We start from the raw sequence: 19,391 nt of genomic DNA on the forward strand, positions 1-19,391 counted from the left end.
CAAATGTGACATCATCAGAGTACCTGGTTGACTGAAAGCAGCCAATCAGGATCCTGTCCAACCGGCATGACCATGTCACCACTTACTATATCTCTCCCGTCCGTCTATCTTTTTCTCTCTCTTCTCTGTTTTTACTTTGTCTTTTACAGTTTTCTATCTTTCTCTCTCAGTCTTCCCTATTATTCTGTTTGTCTGATCCGTCCGTCATCTCTACATGTATAACCCTTATGTCCCCTTTCACCACCCACTACACACATACATCCACGCACACAGGCACGCAGGACTATGGTTAACTGCTCATCAGATCTAAATCGAAATCTGTAAATCGAGACAGCTAGCTAGACGATCTGTCGAATCTGAGTTGTCTGTTGCACGACTAAAACAACCTTTGAACGTACACATGTTCCACCAAAACAAGTTCCTTCCTGAGGCTATTTTTCAGAGGCATTGTCGGACGCATAGACGATTGTGATTGGTTTAAAGAAATGTCAATAAACCAGAGCACGTTTTTTTCCCATCCCGGAATGCTGTGTGGACAAGCCAGATCCTCCTCCGCAGGGCTGTGGACAAATCTTCATTAGCGACACCAGCATTCACACCCAACTAGATAAACAACTAAAAACTAGGCCAACAGGTAATGCTTGGAGCCAGTTAACGCTCCTTTACCAAATCCCCTGCAACAAAAAAAAAGAGCTGACTAGAAGACTTCCAATTTCTAGATCATAGGCTACAGAGTTTGTAAAACTTTACAAAAACTCTGCATCTTCTTCCACACTTAAAACTAATAATAGGCCACAATTAGATTACACAGATCTTGTGTTATATCACTTAGAATTAGCATCAAATGCAAAAATTTGTTCTGGTGACAAATGGTGATAGTAGAAAGAGAACCAAATGCTGTATCGTGGTTAGCTGCTAAAATGACGAGACCTCAGACTTCGCAGCCACATTTGAACAGGTGTTTGTTTAGTGTTTGACTATTGTAGTTTCCCACCCTGGCTGTCTGCAGATAAATTAATAAAATAATAAAATAGGCCAGAAAACAAAGTGGTTTTATACTGCAAATAATCGGTAACCAAATAGCAGCCTGTTGCAGTTACCATCAAAGTGGTGGTGGTAGGTGATACTGTAAAGGGGGGCAGGGGGGAATGTATGTGTGAGGGGGAGGGGTTCCCCTCACTGTTAATGCAAATGGCAGTTAGGGAGCCAGCGGCACACAAGTGTCACATAGCACACAATACAGGCTTTGCAACCGAAAACCAAAACTGAGAGGAGACCAGGGTATCGTCTACATGCTCCTTCACACCTGCCAATCACCTTGAGGTCAGGCTGACACACACACACAAACATGTACACACAAACACACTCTGGGTCAAAAAAGTTTGAAAAGAAAAAGGTTATGACTAAAACTCAGCTTTTACTTTTTGTGCAATAGTCACCCTTACAATTCTAGGTTTGGGTGACTTCTCATTAGTTTATTCATTGCAATGTTTGGCCAAAATCCTGTTGCTTTGAAAGTCATTTTTCAGGTTGAACTGGCTTCTCAGAGGAAGCGTGATGCCTGCACGGCACACTGATGCACAAACATGTAGTCACTACATGCCAACGGCTGTGAAAGAAGTCTTTTGGCATGCAGATTGGAACATTTCAAAACTCTCTTGCGCACTTATTGCTATTGTGCCCTTGGTTGAGCTACCGCGTGCCAATGGTGGCACACGTGCCTAAGGATGCTGACCCCTGATGTAGTGGGTTACAAGTTCCTCTTTATACAGACTAATAGAGTGAAAATTAAATATTACAATCACCTAAATATGTTTACCGTAAAACCTCCAAATAAAAAGTGTGAATTCTCACAGAACCACACAGCACCATCACAGAGCAAACCATAAAAATGCAAACTATACTGTTTATACCGGCTAAGCCTCATTCTTTTAATCGCATCAGACTTAAAAACTCTTTCATACATCAATCTATCCTATTGTTAAACCAGCTACATTAAATCCAGTGCAATACTTATTTCAGGGATATACGTCTCTAAGACATTGTCTGTGTGTACGTTTATGTCATTTTCTGTTGTTATACATGTTATCTTTGTTTTTCCTATTTGGAAGTTTATGTCACTTGAGGTAATGTTTCATGTATGTCTGTTGTTGTTGTTGATCTCGTGTATGTTTGTATGTAAATGTATGTCCTCCTTTTTCTATGCAAGCCACCCAGGGATGCACAAAGAATTTCAGTCTTGGCTGACAATAAAGTTGTATCGTATCGTCGTATCGTATTAAGCAAGGTGCAGCAATAATATATCAGCCCGATATCATGAGCTTCAGCTTTTTATTTATTTCTTCGAATTAATTCCAATACAGTGGTTGCCTGTGCAGAAGTCAGAGATTATGCGAGGGTTCAACTACTTATTTAGGCTATTTATAGTTGATAATGCCTTTTGTTAAGTTTTTAATACTGAAATGAGTGGATCTGTTTGGTTGTGTTATTAGAGGTACCTACAGAACATACACGAGTTGAGCCCTTGAATGTGCTTATAACACTTTTAAGGACTGTCTTTCAGAGATGCAGAGTGATAACTTTAAGGGTGCATAATGTGTTTTATTTAATGGAGGTGTATTTGTCCTGTGGTTGTTACACAGAGCAGAAACCAGATTTACACTGAGTCTAAATCCCCTTTAACCCAATTATGGAGGACCAGTTTCACAACTTCATATTAATCCTTGAGTGTTTCTTCTCATGAAAGAGCTTAGTATGATTAGTACTTGTTTTCTACATGTCCTCTTGCCTAAATTTAAATGGAAAAATGCTGCTGACTCTTTTATGCAAGGTTGCAGCTTGTTACACTTTAAAAAAAAAGCTGTACTCAAAATACTGAAAACAAATTGCCTCCACACGGCTCTTACAGACAGTTCCCCCAATACGTGAGATAAACTATGTTTCTTTCCCAGCCACATTCACTAACATGAAGGCATGGCTGGACAGGCTATCAAAACAAAGAACAGAGAAGTCACAGACAGAGTGTGACTTCATTCTCTGCTCAGGACGCCTTTACTCTAATATATTTTTACATAGCAAATACGTGTTTGCTGCTATATTAATGTTCTGACTATCAAGTACAGCGCCTTTAAGTACAACTATATCAAATTAACAAAAAAAAGACAATGATGAATAGTGGACTCTCACAGAGCAGACTCACACACACACACACACACACACACACACACACACACACAATGTGTGACAGTGGGGGAAGGTATGTATAGGGAAAGTGGAGGGGGGGGTCTTGATACAGTTCATGAACACATGATCAGCCATTTCAAACACAGCATTGTTCCCTTTTATGAGTATCAGTACTCCCACAAAGAAAATAAAGTGTCATAGCTTGTACTTTAATCCCACTGCCATCCTGAGGGAATAGATAAACACAATTATCTTGAAGGACACTTAAAATCTCTATTTATTGTCTAGAAGGAAGAAATTGTAGGTAAAAGAGCTAATATATAGCAGAGATCTCCACTGTTTGTGAAAGTGGTTCATCAGCTTTTGGGTTCAGTTTGGCTTCAGTAAAAACAGTTTCTTCTGTGACAGAAGGAATTTCGGTGAGTGGGGTCAGCCCATAATTCAATTTTACTGCAAAGAAGGCAATACTCTGACTATTGAAGCTCTTATCTGATTACCTTCATCACAGTAAGGTCATAAACAGAGCAGGCAGTTAACACAGCCAAGGATTCTGCTGAAAAACTATTTTAGGCACAAAACACTGCAGTCACATTTTTTTTTCCCCCATCAAAAGATCCCAGTCAAAGTCACGAAGACACAGTAACACCCAATTTACAAAACACACGACATGTACTGCAGTGCAGGAGACAAGCGGAGAGCTGCCATATTTGTTCTTTTTTGGATCATTATATTGATAAAATTGGACTTTTATTTTATTGAAAATAGCCAACTTAAGCCGTTTTTACATATATACTCCGGACTATGTCCGAGGAATTAGGTCCCTATTAGATATTCATAGTTTTGGTCATAAACAACGGAGTCTCTTGCCGTTCCTTGAATTTTTTTGATGATTCCGGCGTCATCAACACGGCCACTCGCTTGCTGTGAATTTTCACACATTCGGCGCAATTGGAGTTTACACAGATTTTGTACTAGGGAGCTGGCAGGGTAAACACCGCTTGACGTCCAATTCGACGGATTTGGACATTTGCATTGTCACATACAGCTCAACCGGGTAATGGCTAGATGATTTCAGGTTTGCAGTGCATGTGTGAAAGCGGCTTTACAGGTTTTGCTGAGCATGATAAGCTAAGCATGACCGAGTCAGCCTCTAACTTGATAACTTGATACTGGCTGAAAAAACATTAAAATAACACAACTGACTTCTTAATCTGTCCGTTCTGCTTGACAACTTAATAAAAATGGATCAGATTCCTACAGTGACAAGCCCATGTTCTTGTTTTGCTGCTGTTTGCAGAGATCACGTTAATCAAACAATGTGAGCAGAGCTGTGACGTCTCCTTTCTTCCTTTGTGCTTTTTCTTTCTTTATCAAGTCATGTTGGCTATCACTGCTCATCACTAGACAATGAGTGGTAATGCCTAAAACGTAAAAAGCATTAGCACCTCAGAATCAAACAGTGGGGTTGCACTAAAGTAACCAGGTTATTCAGAGAAACCAGGTTATGGAGGTATTTGAAGAGAAAGGGATTATTTCTAGGAATGACATTTAGCACTCCATCGGTCATACAGGGAGACATCTAATGTAGAATATACAGAAAGATAGATACCCACATAATAGACAACTGACATGAATGTAATGCATCCACAAGACAAGTAAGCAAACAAACTCCTGCTGTTATACACATATCCTTCTTTGATCAAAACCAACAAATTTTCAGTTTTTTTCTCTAGAAGCTGCCAAAAGCCAATCTAGGAAAGCTAGAAAAACAACAACTCCTGGAACCTGTTCTGCTTGGCCGACTGCTGAGATCTAACATAAAAAGGGAAAAAAGAGATTGTAATGTAACACTTGTATTTCTATTTTCTTCATGTCTGCTGAACAGTTGAAATACAAATAGCCACCACTCTTTACTTTTCAGTACGTAAATTAAATTGCTTTCTTGGGCTTCTAATGTTCATCTGGAAAATAACTTAATCCAGTCAGTCGACAGAGCTGACAGCAATGTGACAACATGTCTCCGTAAACTGAGATCTACAATGAATACATCTTTGTTTCTTTTGCTCCCCATCCTGCTGTTCCCATCCCCCCCACATGCACACAATTAACAGCAACAATAGACCTGCCCGATTGCAGAGGCATTGAACAGTGTTTTATTGACAGGCAGGATCAAACACATCATAATCCTGACTGACCGGATGACCTTGTAAAATCAACTCTATTGACTGAGGATGAGGAGCTAACAGCCTGCTGAGACAAACAACACCACTGAATGACTGTATTGGACTTCACCTTATCTGCTACAGTCACATTTCCCCTAAAAATGAAAAAAGTGATAAGCAAGAACAAAAAGACACTGAGAACGACACACTCACACTAAAAAACTGCTGAATGAAACCACATATCTTAACGTGCCAACTGTAGCAAAAACAAAAAACAAACAGTATGTCCATGATCTGCAAGATCAACTCTATCCTGGTTTGTTAATGAAGTTTCTCAGTTTGGTTTTCACCCTAGTTGGACTATAAAACAACTAATGTGTACCTTTTCCTTTTATTTCCACACAATACAATATTCCTGTCACCAGAATACACCTCTGAGAATTCAATGATCTTTGAGGACATGGTTTCATTATGGTGTGAGAAGTTGTAAGTGAGGCTTTTGAGTATGCAGGGCTTTAGCAAATGTTTTTTATACTTGGCATATACAGTAGTCCCTGCTGACACGAGAAAAAGGTGAAAACCAGTTGATGAAGACATGAGATAAAACCAGAATGCACGCAATCCCCCGCTAACATGCTGCACTCTATTGCTGCCTGCTACCGTCAGCTGCCATGGCTTATAGTTTGGATAAGAATCAAAAATAGCAGGCAGCGTTCCCAGGGCCCTCAAGAGTATGATGTATGTAGCTGTGAACAATCTACTCTGACCGCAATGCTTATGAGTAGTATCACGATGATGGATGCCCAAACTGGGCAGGGCAAAGCTGAACCGACCGAAGGGGAAGTGGGTGTAACAGCAATTAAAGGTTATAAACCAGCATGTTGAAATAGAGCAACCAAATAACTGATACCACACTTAGCATCAGTTATTTGGTGCTCCTGGTACAATGTTATTTCCCTCACAAATATCTCTACATAAGATGTATATCTGTAAACAAGCCTTCCCCTCAGAATGGCAGAAAATCATAACCTAGATAATCATCTAATGAGAGTTAAAGCTGAAGGTATTTATTCAGCGCCAGTGCAGATGTAGTGATAACGTTTGCGTCTGGAAGCAGAAAGATGAAAACAGAGATGGAAGGGTAGCTGCAGTTTCAGAGGAAGGTCTGTCACAGTGCTTGTAAACAGGATGAAGACATGTAAGAGATATTTAATCTGGCTCGAGAAGGCTAAAAAAAGAGTATGGATGGAGCACCTTGCTGTACAGGGGGGTGGGCAGGACAGTCTAAGGGCCCTGACACACCAACCAGACGGGCCGACCGTCGGCAGAAAAGCCAGTCGGACTGATCAGTCGGGTTCCGAGGTCCAAAAAATGCCTCAGAACACACTGAGGCGACGCCGACTTGAGCGTACGATTGTGCTAACGATTGTGTCATAACCACGCGACTTACTGTCGCATAGTAGAGGAATTACCGTATAGTACAGGAGAAGCGTGCAGGCAGTTTCGTCTCACATTAGCTGTTTAAGTGTAATTACTAATGTTAACTAGCATTTTAGTTAGCAATAATTAGCCTGTGCCTATGTTATCTCCTTACATATACCTGCGCTCTCCGTCTCTGCTAGATTGAGAATGATTGAGATTTCTCTTGGCACAGCTACCAGAAGGCTTACAACTTTCAGACAGGTTGCTCACGTCACATTTACGTCGTCTCTTTCAGTTGGAGGCTGCGCAGTAACGCTCAGCGCTCACCGGAAAAGTGCTTCTAACGGCCTTCACTGGTCTCCGTCCAGAGCAACGGGATCTGTTGGAGGTCAGTTTAAAAGATTTTCGTCAGATTTTGAGCGGCTCATCCGCTCCCCATTTCCGGGTGAGTCCCGACTGCCCTGTCCCCGACTGAACATGTCGGGTCGGCCCAAATGAATGCCGACGGCTCCTCGGACGGCCGACGGCACAGGACACACGGAACAGACTCGAGTCACGGACCTCACCAGACGGCCCGACACCCGATTATCGGGCTGGTGTGTCTTCTCTCGAATGGTTGACAGTGGTGGCCTAAAAACATATGTGGCACACCCAGCTCCTTGGAGGGCAGATATCTGTCCACGTGGCTCATCAGGGACTGAGATGTCGTGGCCATGTTGCAAAGCCCACACAAATCAATAGGTGGAATGGCTGCAGTTTGATCAAGCTGGGTGTTCTCTACATGGAGCCTTTCATTTCTGCTCTGGGACACTTGGCAGCACAAACCCCCCAAACAAGCTATTTAAATGCAACTAAAATGTGCCCTGTGGAGTTTTTCTGTAAACAAAGTGAGATTCAGTGAGACTCACTGTTTCTCAGCAAAATGCATTGTGTGTATTCTTAGACCTACAGAAATAAATGTTTTCTCAGAAAACATTTGCAGAGTTAAATACATAGTTTACGTAAAGAGTGTACTGTAGATGCTTGTATACATCCTGTTGGTATACAAGCAGGGAAAAAAATCCATCTCCTTTCTCTGAACCGTTAGCTGGTTTTCCATCTCGATCGTTTTCTACAGTACAAATCTTGATCACCACCAACTGTCAATCAGTGAAATAGTGAAACAATCGGCAGAACTGTGTATCATATCATGTGCGAGAGATACAGGCCCCGTTCCGAGCTGGTTTTAAAATCCGATCTGAGTGATCGGATCTCAAGTGGACAGCTCTTGGTATGGGTCTTCCCACCTGTCTGTAGAATGTGTCTCCAAATGCATCCTTGAGTGACCACTTGTGATCGGATCTCACTTCCCTGCTCTATATGCAAATAAACACGTACATCATTTCCATTTGCATAGGCTGGTTTTGTGTGAGCGTGTGTTTATAAATGTCAGTTGTTACTCTCACATAAATCATGCATTAAAAATGTGTGATGACTTGAAAAAGGCTGCCCACAGTCTGTCTGTGTGCCAACATAATGACGGGCGGCGTGACCTGTGCAGGAGAGAAAAAGGTTTTTAAAAGTCTCTGGTGTCTCACACCTCTCAGTACGTTTGTAGCTTCTAACTGAATCCAATTCCAATGAACAGCGCTGCAGAGAGCTCCCAAGAACAGGCAGCACAGTAACAAAAACACCAACACATCACTAACAGTATGATAATAACATCCAAAAACACATGCATCACAAATTTTGTGGACGGATCCCAATGTGTCCTCAATGCGTCCTGATATTGTTTCCACCTGTACTGAGCTGTCCACTTGTGATCCGATCACTCAGATTGGATCTTAATACCAGGTGGAAACAGGGTGAAAGTATTAACACAAATGGGGACTCGCTAAATCAGGCCTAACTAGAGGACAAAAACTCCTAGTGATACATTTTAATCTGAAATATATCAGTTTTAAAATGTCAAATTAGTTGTAGAATTAGTAAATTAGTAAAAGAATAAAATTGTCTTGACACATTTTGTTAGTGTTTACTCCACTTGACTCAAACTGTATCTGTGTCTTTTTAAGATAATAGACCTTTGTCATATTACACATTTGAATCGTTACAGCGGGTAAAGCACATACACAATCAATAACATTAAGTATTGTCAATGAGTGAGCCCTGGAATTGGTATACATCTAAATGGTATGCAGTCATTAACAATGTTATTAGTTAAACATATGACTTTCTTGCTATGACATGTCAAAATATCTGCAGTGGAAAAGGTCTATTATTGGTTCATATTGATGTGAAATGGAGGTTAAGAATGACTTGTGACTATGTGAACAGAGCCATGCCCCCAATAACAGCTAGTATCATACAGACAAGACAGGGCAGCTAGACTGTTGTCTCAAGGGTCAAATGTGATGATGGATGGATGGTTAGGGTCTTTTATGATACAATGCCAGTAAAGTGTGCCCTGCTCTGCATAATGTCTAAGCTATTGACCGCATAGTCTAGATCGACGACAGTTAAATTATAGGATGATCGCCGGATGTTCCGCCGGATGTCCCTCGCCTTGCAAAACTTGGTTCATTTTGGGAAACCACAACAAACTTCGAGCTAGCAAGCTTTGCAACTTTTAAAGAAAATTTGGATTGTGGAACAAGGCAGACCTGCTTGGTTCTTTAGGTAAATGATTATAAAGATTTACAAAGAATTTATGGCATTTACTATCTAACTGGGACGTTTTGGGACCGATTGGCGGGGACAAAATACACACGGCCATACACTGGTAAGAGCAAATGCCGTTTATTTAAATAGCTCACGTTACTGTATTGTGTGAACAGTTAACCTCATTTAATAATGTACGTGGCGTATTCTTCTTGCGGGATGCAAATGTTCCACCCAAACTAGTTTCTTCCCGAGAACATTTTGCAGATCCACCGTCGCTGCGTCTGGAGCCCAAGACGATTGTGATTAGTTTAAAAATAATGCAAACAACCCAGAGCGTTTTTTTCTCCTATCCAGGAATGTATGTGTGGAGGGGCCAGACCTTACTTCACAGCGCTGTGGAGTAAGATCTGGCATTGCGAGACTATTGACTGCACAGCTGGGATTCAGACCTTGAGATTTTTTTGAGAATGAAAGCTTTCAACACATGCTACCTTTTCAAAAGCATTCTAAAAGGCAACAGCACACATGCACTGCTTTTGTTCAAATGAATGCCTTCTACTGTGTCACTTAAGCTGTATGCCACTTAAGAGTTTTGTTTGTTTACAACTCCAACCATTCAGTGCAGTTGATTCCTGAGCTTATATTATGACACAAGACTACAGCAGAGTTCATTGTGCAGGAACAAAAAGTGGAAAGAATGAGATGCACCAGCACTCACATATGTCCTTTATAAAAGAAGAAAAATAGAAGAGAGGAATTAAAAATAAGATTCACACACACAATAGTGGCAAAGACAAAACATTTGTGCGAGTGTCCCCTGCTCAAAATAATCCAGGAGCGTGACAAAATAAAATCTATACTATACAACATAACACAACACAACGGCCAAAGAAAAAGACAGGGCGAAGGAGCTAGCTTCAGCCTTTATGCAATCTTTGTTTACATTCCTGCTCTAACCTCCCTTTCCTCCTCCATATTGAACGCCTGCCAATTTCCAGAATCCCTATGGCTGTACAGTTTCTGACATCAGCTCTGTGCTGCATGCTGCATGTTGGGACATGATTATAATGCTCTGTAGAAGCAGTCAAAACCACGCTCGACTTGGCAGCGGTTCAAAGCCCAATGCAACTGACTGTTTTTTTTCATGCTCTCTCAGTCACACCTTTTCCCATCCTGTGCTGTTCCTACTTCACTCAACAGGAAGACTTTCAGGGGTCTTCCAATGCTGCCTCGACCTTTGTTTTTGGCCTTTTATTCTCATGACATGAACAGGGCCCATTAACCTCTTGTGGTTGAACACAGAGGCTTCTGCAGGCACAACATAATAAATTAAATCAAAACTCCCCTGTGCTGATTAATTCAACCCCTGCAGACTCCAGTTCAGGAAAACAGCTCCAGATGACCAAATAGTGTGATGGTCTGGAGTTAATGTACTCTGAAATAATGAGTTAAATCAAAGCAAATTGACTGGAGAAAACATAAGAGTAATGTGTGAAACGTTGCTTGAGTAAGTACCAAGCAGTGCAAAGACAGCTTTACAATTTAAACATTGTTTGACATTAGTTATTCATTAACAGCAACAAGGCCAGCCAGTGGATTTGAGGATGGAGGACAACAAGCTGTCAATTAAATGGAAAAAAATTAATTCATTGCATGATTTTGTCAACCTGTCAACACGAGTTTGTAGAGAAATTGTTACGAGAGACATTTAGAAAGTTCATATATTTTAATTCTATAATTCAAAGCAGCTCTCAGCAGATTTCAGTTAGGCCTTTCCAGTGATTTTTGACTAAACAAATCTACAGCTGTGAAAATGCACAAGTTCATATAAAATGCAAAAACATCATGGTCTGTCCTATTCATACAACCCTAAGGTAGCTCAAAATGCCTGGACAGAACTATAGAGGAATATAAACCCAACGAGCACTTATCAGACAGCTGTATCAGCAGAAACCTGACGGGTAATCCCAATAAGTGTCGCTCCCAATTGGCTCTCATTCGAGCTACACTTCCTGTAGTCACTAACAGCCCCCTCCCCCCACTCCCAATGAGTGTGTGTGTGTGTGTGTGTGTGTGTGTGTGTGTGTGTGTGTGTGTGTGTGAGAGAGCAATTTAATGTTTAATGCCAACTCCCCTCCATTCGCCCTGATCATGGTGAGTGCCATGAATTTTTAAAGACATCCCTACTTTACTGTCCATCTGGGCTCCATCTGCCCAGCTGCTGGTGTTTAAAGCAGACAGAGACACAGGAGAGGAGACTTCAAAGGCTCTGCACAGCCTTTGGAAGAATTCTGGCCTGAAGAGGATATTGTTTATAAAACAGGGGGCAAGGGAGTTGGGCAGTTATATAAATGTATACCATAGCATTGATTACACATTAATAAAAGCCGATGTAATTGTACATTCACAAATATTTTGTGGCGCCAAAGAACAAAGAAATGGGGGAAGTGAACAGAAACATAATTTGTCAGGACTTTTCTCATTCCTTCATCTCTCACATTTATATTGAGTCCAGCAGCTAGCCAACTAGTTTATCTAGACATATTTTAGTTAACTGTTAACAGGACAAGTTTAACAAAGGTTAGGCTGACTAGCAAACATTGCTAACATAGCTAACGTAGCTCATGTAGCGGAGCGTATCTATGTTCCCAGGGTCCTATGTTCCCCCGCTCTCCTCTTAATATGACACATTCAGGAGACCTTTCAAGGGGTTTCATGTTCTCAGCAATGCTTTTTCCCCTAGGTCAAATGTTCAATGTATGTTTCCCTGGGTCAGTTATGTTGAAATCACCCACCTATAACTTTTAGCCTACTGATGTTATACTCATTGAAACCTACACCCTCAAATTTGCCAGCAAGACAGTTTTCTTGACTTTAGACATTGATATGTCCACAGTGACTGAATGGATTTTTACCATACAAACTGCATTTGAAAGTCCAGCTTCCTTTGTTCTTTTGCTGTTTGAACTGCAGAGATAGCCCTTACCAATCTCTTACAACGATGACCCTGGGTACATAGGGATGACCCCTCATGTAGCTAACTTACGTAACATAGTTAAGGTAAAATGTCTGGATTTTTAGTTCTTATTAAAATGAAGACAATACAAATTGTAGTTCTTCTTAAGACTATGAACTATGAATTACTTTGTGTATTTAAAGCCTGTGTTGCCCTGTGCGAACTTAACGTGCAAAGCCCAGCTCATTACACCGTGATGCACGCGCAAGAATCACTGTCAACCTGCACGGGGACTGCCGTTATTCAGACAGCTATATAGTCATATTCGTGTGTGTGTGTGTGTGTGTGTGTGTGTGTGTGTTCTCGTGTGACTTGTTGTGTGTGCATGTGTTAAATGTGGACGTACGTCCTCTGTCCATGTTGCTGAAATACATGCCAAAATAGATAGGATGAAAGGCATTGCCACAGAGATAGTTGTATTTGTATTTTGGTGTTAAGAGAGATAACGGACTATTTAGCTGTCAGAAAAATAGGCTGTCTGACCTACGGCATGGCAGCTCAGCTGTATGTCACTTTATATTCTTTATATAGCTTTATATAGCGACTTATCATACTGCATGCTGGATAAAATGAAAGTCACTTTCCTTGCCTTCTTGCCCACAAACTCAGCAATAAAGTCTTTGTAAGTCCAGCGTTTGCGAAATTGGTCGCGCCCTTGTGTATCTGACATTGTTTCTCCCGTCTCCTTCCTCGCTCGCACTCTCGCAGGATACACTAATGTAACCATGGTAACGGCGTAACATCATAAATGTAAAAATTATTTTTTGATTTTATGACAAACTGGAATTTCATTTGAGATCACATCTAGTCGAGAACAGGCATAGAAATATATTGAATGTAAAAAAATGAAAAGAAAAAAGAGAGAGAAAAAACTGCAGGATTTTAAACCAGGCAGGCGCGAGGCCAGTGCGAGGCCAGCGCGAGGCCCTGTGCGGTCACACAGTTGGCACAACCCATGTGACGGATCGCATTCAAGACTATATTATATTTTCCTATATTTTATTGTGTTTTAGTAATTCATACCTCGCTTGTCATTATTTCTGTATCAATTCTACTTTTATTTATTATTTATCTGGTAATTTCCTTCTGCAAGCATTTTGTAACTTGTTTTTGAAAGGTGCTATAAATAAAGTTAATATTAGCATTGGCTGTAGGATAGCACATGTACCATTAACTTTAAAAGGAGTGCAAACATTTTCCTGGAAATTAAAATGCATTGCAAAGAGTGATATTTATATGGATATTGATAGTGGCAGATGTATTGGGGTGTGTGTGCAGTGGTATCACTGAAATAACTCTGCTGAATTTGCGCTCCACCAGCAATGCAAATCAGTTTCAATTACAAAATAATCCAACAATGCTGGCATAATTTGATATCTGCATACATCGTTGTCCTTTATTTAATATTACTGCACCCTGCCACAGTCAGATATGACACCGCTCGCAAAGTGCCTTGAATATTTTGATGAATTCACTTAAAAACCACAGCGTAATCAAACATCCAAACAGACAGCACCTCCTGGCTTGATTTAGTCTGACCTTTCAGCTGAGAGTGGGGAGAGAGGAAGGTGGCCGGCTGATCCACCAGGAATGCAGGTTGGGTCTTGGCGGATATATCTTAGCCACACAGTTTTTGGGGCAAACTTAACTTAAAAGTGGGGTTTGTGTGCATGTTTCCTCGCCTACAGTAAATGGCACTTTAGATCTAGGTGTGAAGAACTGATATCCAAATACTTTCACTGAACCTATTTTATTGTGACACACTAATTTCACTGATCTACTTAAAGTGGGTTCACTACATTAGTACAGGACCTGTTAAACGCCTGTTAGATTACAATCCAGTTGCTTTATTTTGCATTTCTCCTAAATGTTACAACTTTCTGTTCACTTTTCTAATTGACATTGTTCCCACCCACAGTATTATTGAATCATCAATAATGTGAGGCCGGAGGGTCTCTCTTTTGAATTTTCTCTCCTAATGTTTTTCAAATTCTTCCTACGCTAAATTTTTTATAGGGAGGTTTACCTTGGACTGGGTCATGAACCATCACTGTAATGCCCTAGAGACACTGTATTGTGATATTGGGACTTAACAAACGTGACTTAACAGAGAAAAGGACAGTTCTCCGGTTGGAAGAGCTCCAACTGCTGCTGACTGATAGAGGCACGCACGGTTTCTGCTGAGGATCTGGGGTTCCCAGTGGCCACATTATCACCCTCCCTCAGGCACATTCCGGCAGCCTCCACCCACCTGCCTAAAATAAACTGTACAGCTTTAACCCCTTCCTCCCCACCCAGTGTGATTGAATCTTCACACAATTTAACACCAGAACACATGAAAGTAAGTAAGTGTAAGTTATAATAAGTGTAAGTTATAGGGTTTTACAATGCTGGTCAAAATGAGAATCACATTTGGTTTTTTTTTCACTCAGACTTGAGATCACGACTTTCTCCCATGGTTCTTAAAAACATAATCTTCTGAAGTGAAAAAAATAGTATAATAAATGATCTGTCATTACATTTGATCTTACATCCTTTTGTCATTTTATCTTATTTTGGTCATTTTATTTGATCTTTTATGGCTAGTGCTCTTATTGTAGCGAGTCACAACCAGTGCTTTTATTGCTGAGCTGACCCCTGATCTCTTGTCATATACATTCCATTGTAACGTTGACTCTGTGTTAACCTACATATGACGAATAAAATTGTAAAGTTGAATTCATATGCAACTGCATGGAATGCTAAATTAATGAATAAACAACTACATATCTTGTCTGTTCTTTAAAATACCTTTGAACTAATGTTTTAGAGAAAGATACAAAATGATGACTGAAATGCACACCTCACCTATAGCCAGATGTATCCCATGCCCCAAACACTGAGGCTTATTCTGTGATTAAGGGGTGCTGCTTTTACAATGTTTGATTTGAATTCAGTCTTTAGTCACAGACTTTCATGATAAAAATGGACTGCCATGAAGAGCCATGTCTTTGGCTAACTTAAGTCAAGTATGTTGAGAACCTATGAGAACTTGTTGGGTATCACAATGAACTGTATAAAGCTTCAATTATGAGTATTTGTGTGGTCGGGTGAGGGGGTTTAAGGGTGAAGTTTTCCTAGCCTTGATAGTTGCATCATATAGATTTTTTGGTGATGTTTTAGGTGGCTGCACATTTGCTTGCGTGCAGTCCAAGTACGTTTTGACATTTTGCTTTGGGCTTTTATGACTCACCACACTACCACATATATCACAATATAATTTCAACATTCTGCATTTCTTAACCTTCTTATCAAGTTTGCACTGAAAATGCATTCAAAAACTGTTGTCTGTAGATTTAACTTGTGTCCTTTTCACGTGTCAAGAAGAAACCACAAATGGTGGTTTCAGATGAAAAAGAAGAAGCAGAAGAGAAATGGCACCCACTAAATATAAATTAAGGCTGAAATCACTGAGTTTGATTTGCATTGGGTTAGAATTATCAGGGGACAGACTGTCTTTGTCATAACAGGTTGGCCATTTTTGCTTTACACAGCACATTTACAGAGCATTGTAATAACAGGCTAAAGCTGCAATTATTACTAATCACCGTAATCATCCAGGGGCCAAATGGGTGCTGTGTGAATAACATGCAAGACTAAAATCCTGGATTCACAATATTATAAACTATCAGCAGTAAGGAGGGTAAGAGCCACGATTCCCTGCAAACAGATGTGACCGTTGTTGCTTTATTCCTTATATCATGTTAAAATGCAGGTTTTAAATGACAGCATGCAGTTTGGTCTTCCCCTCTGCTCTGTCCCCCTATAGTAGTAGGAGTACGACATTTTGTAGGCTTGTCGTTTTAATCAACAATGGATTGCGTAACACTATCTTAACAGCCAATATACTGGCTGTTTTGATTATATAACCACCAGTGACACTGACATGTCATGATAAAAATGTTCTGTGTTTCCTACCTGACGTATGAAAAACACCATATGAGGCTCTACTGAGGGAGGGGTGGACTATTCAGAGAAGCAGAGTGTAGGTTTTAGAGGAGCTATATTCCATACGCTGTAATTACAAGAAATAGGCCTTAAATTACAGAATATATGGTTAGGTTTAAAAATGAAGTACATGTTTGGGTTGAAGCTTGTTTACCTCAAACATACTGAAGGCATCAATATGAAAATCTTCTCCTAAACAATTCCCAAACCAGTTTTCTCTTTTAAAAGAGGTTAGTAAAGTCTGCTTAGATAAAAAAAAAGGCTGCTGCTTACTACATACTGTCAAATATGTTTTACGGCTTGAGATATTGCTACTGATGAGTGTGAGTGTGTTTGAATTTCAATAGTGGCTTTTGTAAGGTCATATAACTGCCTTTCCATAAAATGGTGGCTTAGTAATATACCACACTTTATTTCCCAGTAAAGTAGCCTTAGTTTTTCCAGCAAGTTTAAAAGGTTTCAACGTTGTCAGAAAAGGTCATTCTTTTTCTCAAAGGCTTGTATCCCACTTGTTAGATGAAAAGTTTACTGTAATGATCCAATTTCCCCAAAATGGAGCATTGTCATCACATTTCATTCTGTACTAATGCTGAGTGGCAATCTAATTTTTTAGAATTGTCCATGCACACTATGGGATGGCGTTACTTTGTGGGGCAAATATGGCAGAAAATGCAAAGAAATTAAGGAATAAATAAACAAGTAATTTGCTATTATCAGTGAGTGGATTTTACATCGTTCCATCGTCTCTCAGTCTTTTTTTTTATCAGCAGCAGCCCTCCAACTAAACTTAGCTGTTGACAGACTTAAATCTCTTCATGTAAACAGCCTGTCTTATTCCACAGGGGCCTCCCTCATAATATCCAGCCCACTAGCATGTTTACAGTAAACGCCAGCATGGTAAAGCTGTTAAAATGCACTAAACTCCCCCCGTACCCTCTCTCTGCCCTCAGTTTCTTTGCCTCAGCAAAGCAGTCCTATTCAATTCACTCTTAGGCTGCAGGCATTGACTCAGATTACTTCAGCTGGGAAAGTGACATGATATGAGGGATGTGAAGGCCAGATGTGGCTCACTGGTCAACAACTAACAGTTTAGCTTTATGTAGATGCTCAGAGTGCTACAGCAGCTGACTTCAAGATATTTTAGGAATGTAGCTGATATGGTTCTCCACACTGACAACATGACTGCAAGAGTCAAAGCTGCAGACTTTGACATGCCTGAATCTCCAGTAGCAATGTTTATTTGCATGTAATTGTACATTAAAATGAGTGCAACAGAAGAACACACCAAGCAGAGGAGCAGGAGGTATACGAAGAAATACAAAGACATCCTACCTGTCTGAACTGCTCCTCGTAGGTCCACTCTCCGTGGTCCTGCCCGCCCAGATGGCTGTGCGTGGCGTGGGGAGGCAGGATGGCTACGCGGGTCTCCTGGTCGACACTGGGACGGGCCTTCAGCAGCTGGGAGTGGGGGTGGAGTTGACGGTGGGGCAGCAGGAAGATGCCCTTCCCGGGAGCCACCGTGTCATGGCCGGTTGGCAGACCCTCCTCCGCCAGGTCATCGTCAAAGTCTTCTTCCATCTCGCCTTCAAAGTCTTCCTCGTCCCATTTCTGTTTGCTGTGTGTATTTAAAAACAGAATATTGTTAAAAAGACATGCACCAATGAAGGGAACCACTGAAACAGATTGCATGTTTCAGAGCAACTTGACCAGACATTCACTACTCACATCTGCTCCTCCTCATCTGACCCCATCATGTCCTTGTAATGCTCCTCCCCGTCTTCATTGTCATCCTCATCACCTTCGTCCTCGCCGCCACTGCTGCGATCTGACATGGGGCTGTCCGTCACCCTCTGCAGCCCGGCCGCTGCGGCACGCATGGCAGCCAGTGCTGCCATCTGGGCCTGCTCTGCCTCAGGGGTCGGGCTCCCCATCGGCTCATCCCCTCCACCAACAATTGTGCGGACCTGATTGTGTTGGGCGGCGGCCTGCTGCTGTAGCTGCTGCTCCATAAGCAGCTTGGCCCTCTGCTGCCTGTGCAGGTTCTCCATGACAGCCTGCAGCTTCATCTCCGGGGAAAGCTGCACGGCGTTCAGCTGCCTTCCTTCCCCTCCCTCCCCCACTGAAGGCGCACCAGTCCGCGACCGGTCGGGGGACGATGGTTGATCCTTCTGCCCAGGAATAGCGATTGCCAACCGTGTCTGTGGCAAAGCAGCTAGCAACTGGCTGGAGGTTTGCAGGTTATGGTTATGGAGTGGAAAGAAGGAGGAGGCGGGGGGTCAGTCAAAGTTCTGAGAAAGGTTGGCTGCAGTTCTGGAGACAGAGGCCTCTCTCTTGTCTCAGTGGTTTTTCCTGCAGTCGGGGGGAAACCAAAGCCGGCAGCAGAGCTGAGTTGTACAGCATTCAGTGAGGCACAAGTAGCGGAAGCGAAGGTAGGAAGACAAGAGTATGTTGACAGACTACAAAGACCTGAGGGAGAGAAAGAATAACAGAGTGTCAGACTTCTACTTCCCCACTGTCTGTTAACATCAGTACCTTCAGTTGAAGCTTTTTGTTGTGGCAGCGCAAAAACTGTTTAGCAACGTTCCCCAAAGCATCTGATGTCTCTGTTTTTAAAACTTTCCATTTGTTGGCCTTTCACTAAAGTGGACATTATCTCTCGCTCCTCTGATTTGATTCCGTTCGGATAAAACTAAAACTACAGTCTACTACTTATTTTGTGTATCTATAATTGAATGTGTTGATATTGCATTTGGCTTTGTTTCCCTGTTTTGCAAACTCCTATTAAATAAAGGAAAAAGTCCAACATATTATTTGAGAAACTTGATCAATTACTTTTAGATTTAAGTTTGTTCTTTTTAGTTGCAATTTTAGTTGCAGAATAGTGAGAAAAGTACTGCGAAGACCACAGAGCCGCCCTGTCAACTCAAATCATGACTTAAGTCAAATTTGATAGAGAAGAAAATACCCAATTTCACACA

General features: G+C 41.3%; 1 protein-coding gene across 2 annotated transcripts in view; it reads right to left on the minus strand.

Annotated features, from left to right (window-relative positions):
- Positions 1–19,391, minus strand: part of arid3a (AT rich interactive domain 3A (BRIGHT-like)) — a 60,289-nt gene that overhangs the window by 19,423 nt on the left and 21,475 nt on the right. For both annotated transcript variants that reach the window (XM_031307174.2, XM_031307173.2), the window contains exons 2-3: positions 18,139–18,879; positions 17,746–18,028 (exon numbers count right to left, since the gene is read on the minus strand). In XM_031307174.2, coding sequence (XP_031163034.1) covers positions 17,746–18,028; positions 18,139–18,479 — 624 coding nt within the window. In that variant the 5' untranslated portion in view covers positions 18,480–18,879. The remainder of the gene's footprint in view (positions 1–17,745; positions 18,029–18,138; positions 18,880–19,391) is intronic.

Source organism: Sander lucioperca, chromosome 11 (assembly GCF_008315115.2).
Source record: "Sander lucioperca isolate FBNREF2018 chromosome 11, SLUC_FBN_1.2, whole genome shotgun sequence".
Taxonomy (NCBI): Eukaryota; Metazoa; Chordata; class Actinopteri; order Perciformes; family Percidae; genus Sander; species Sander lucioperca.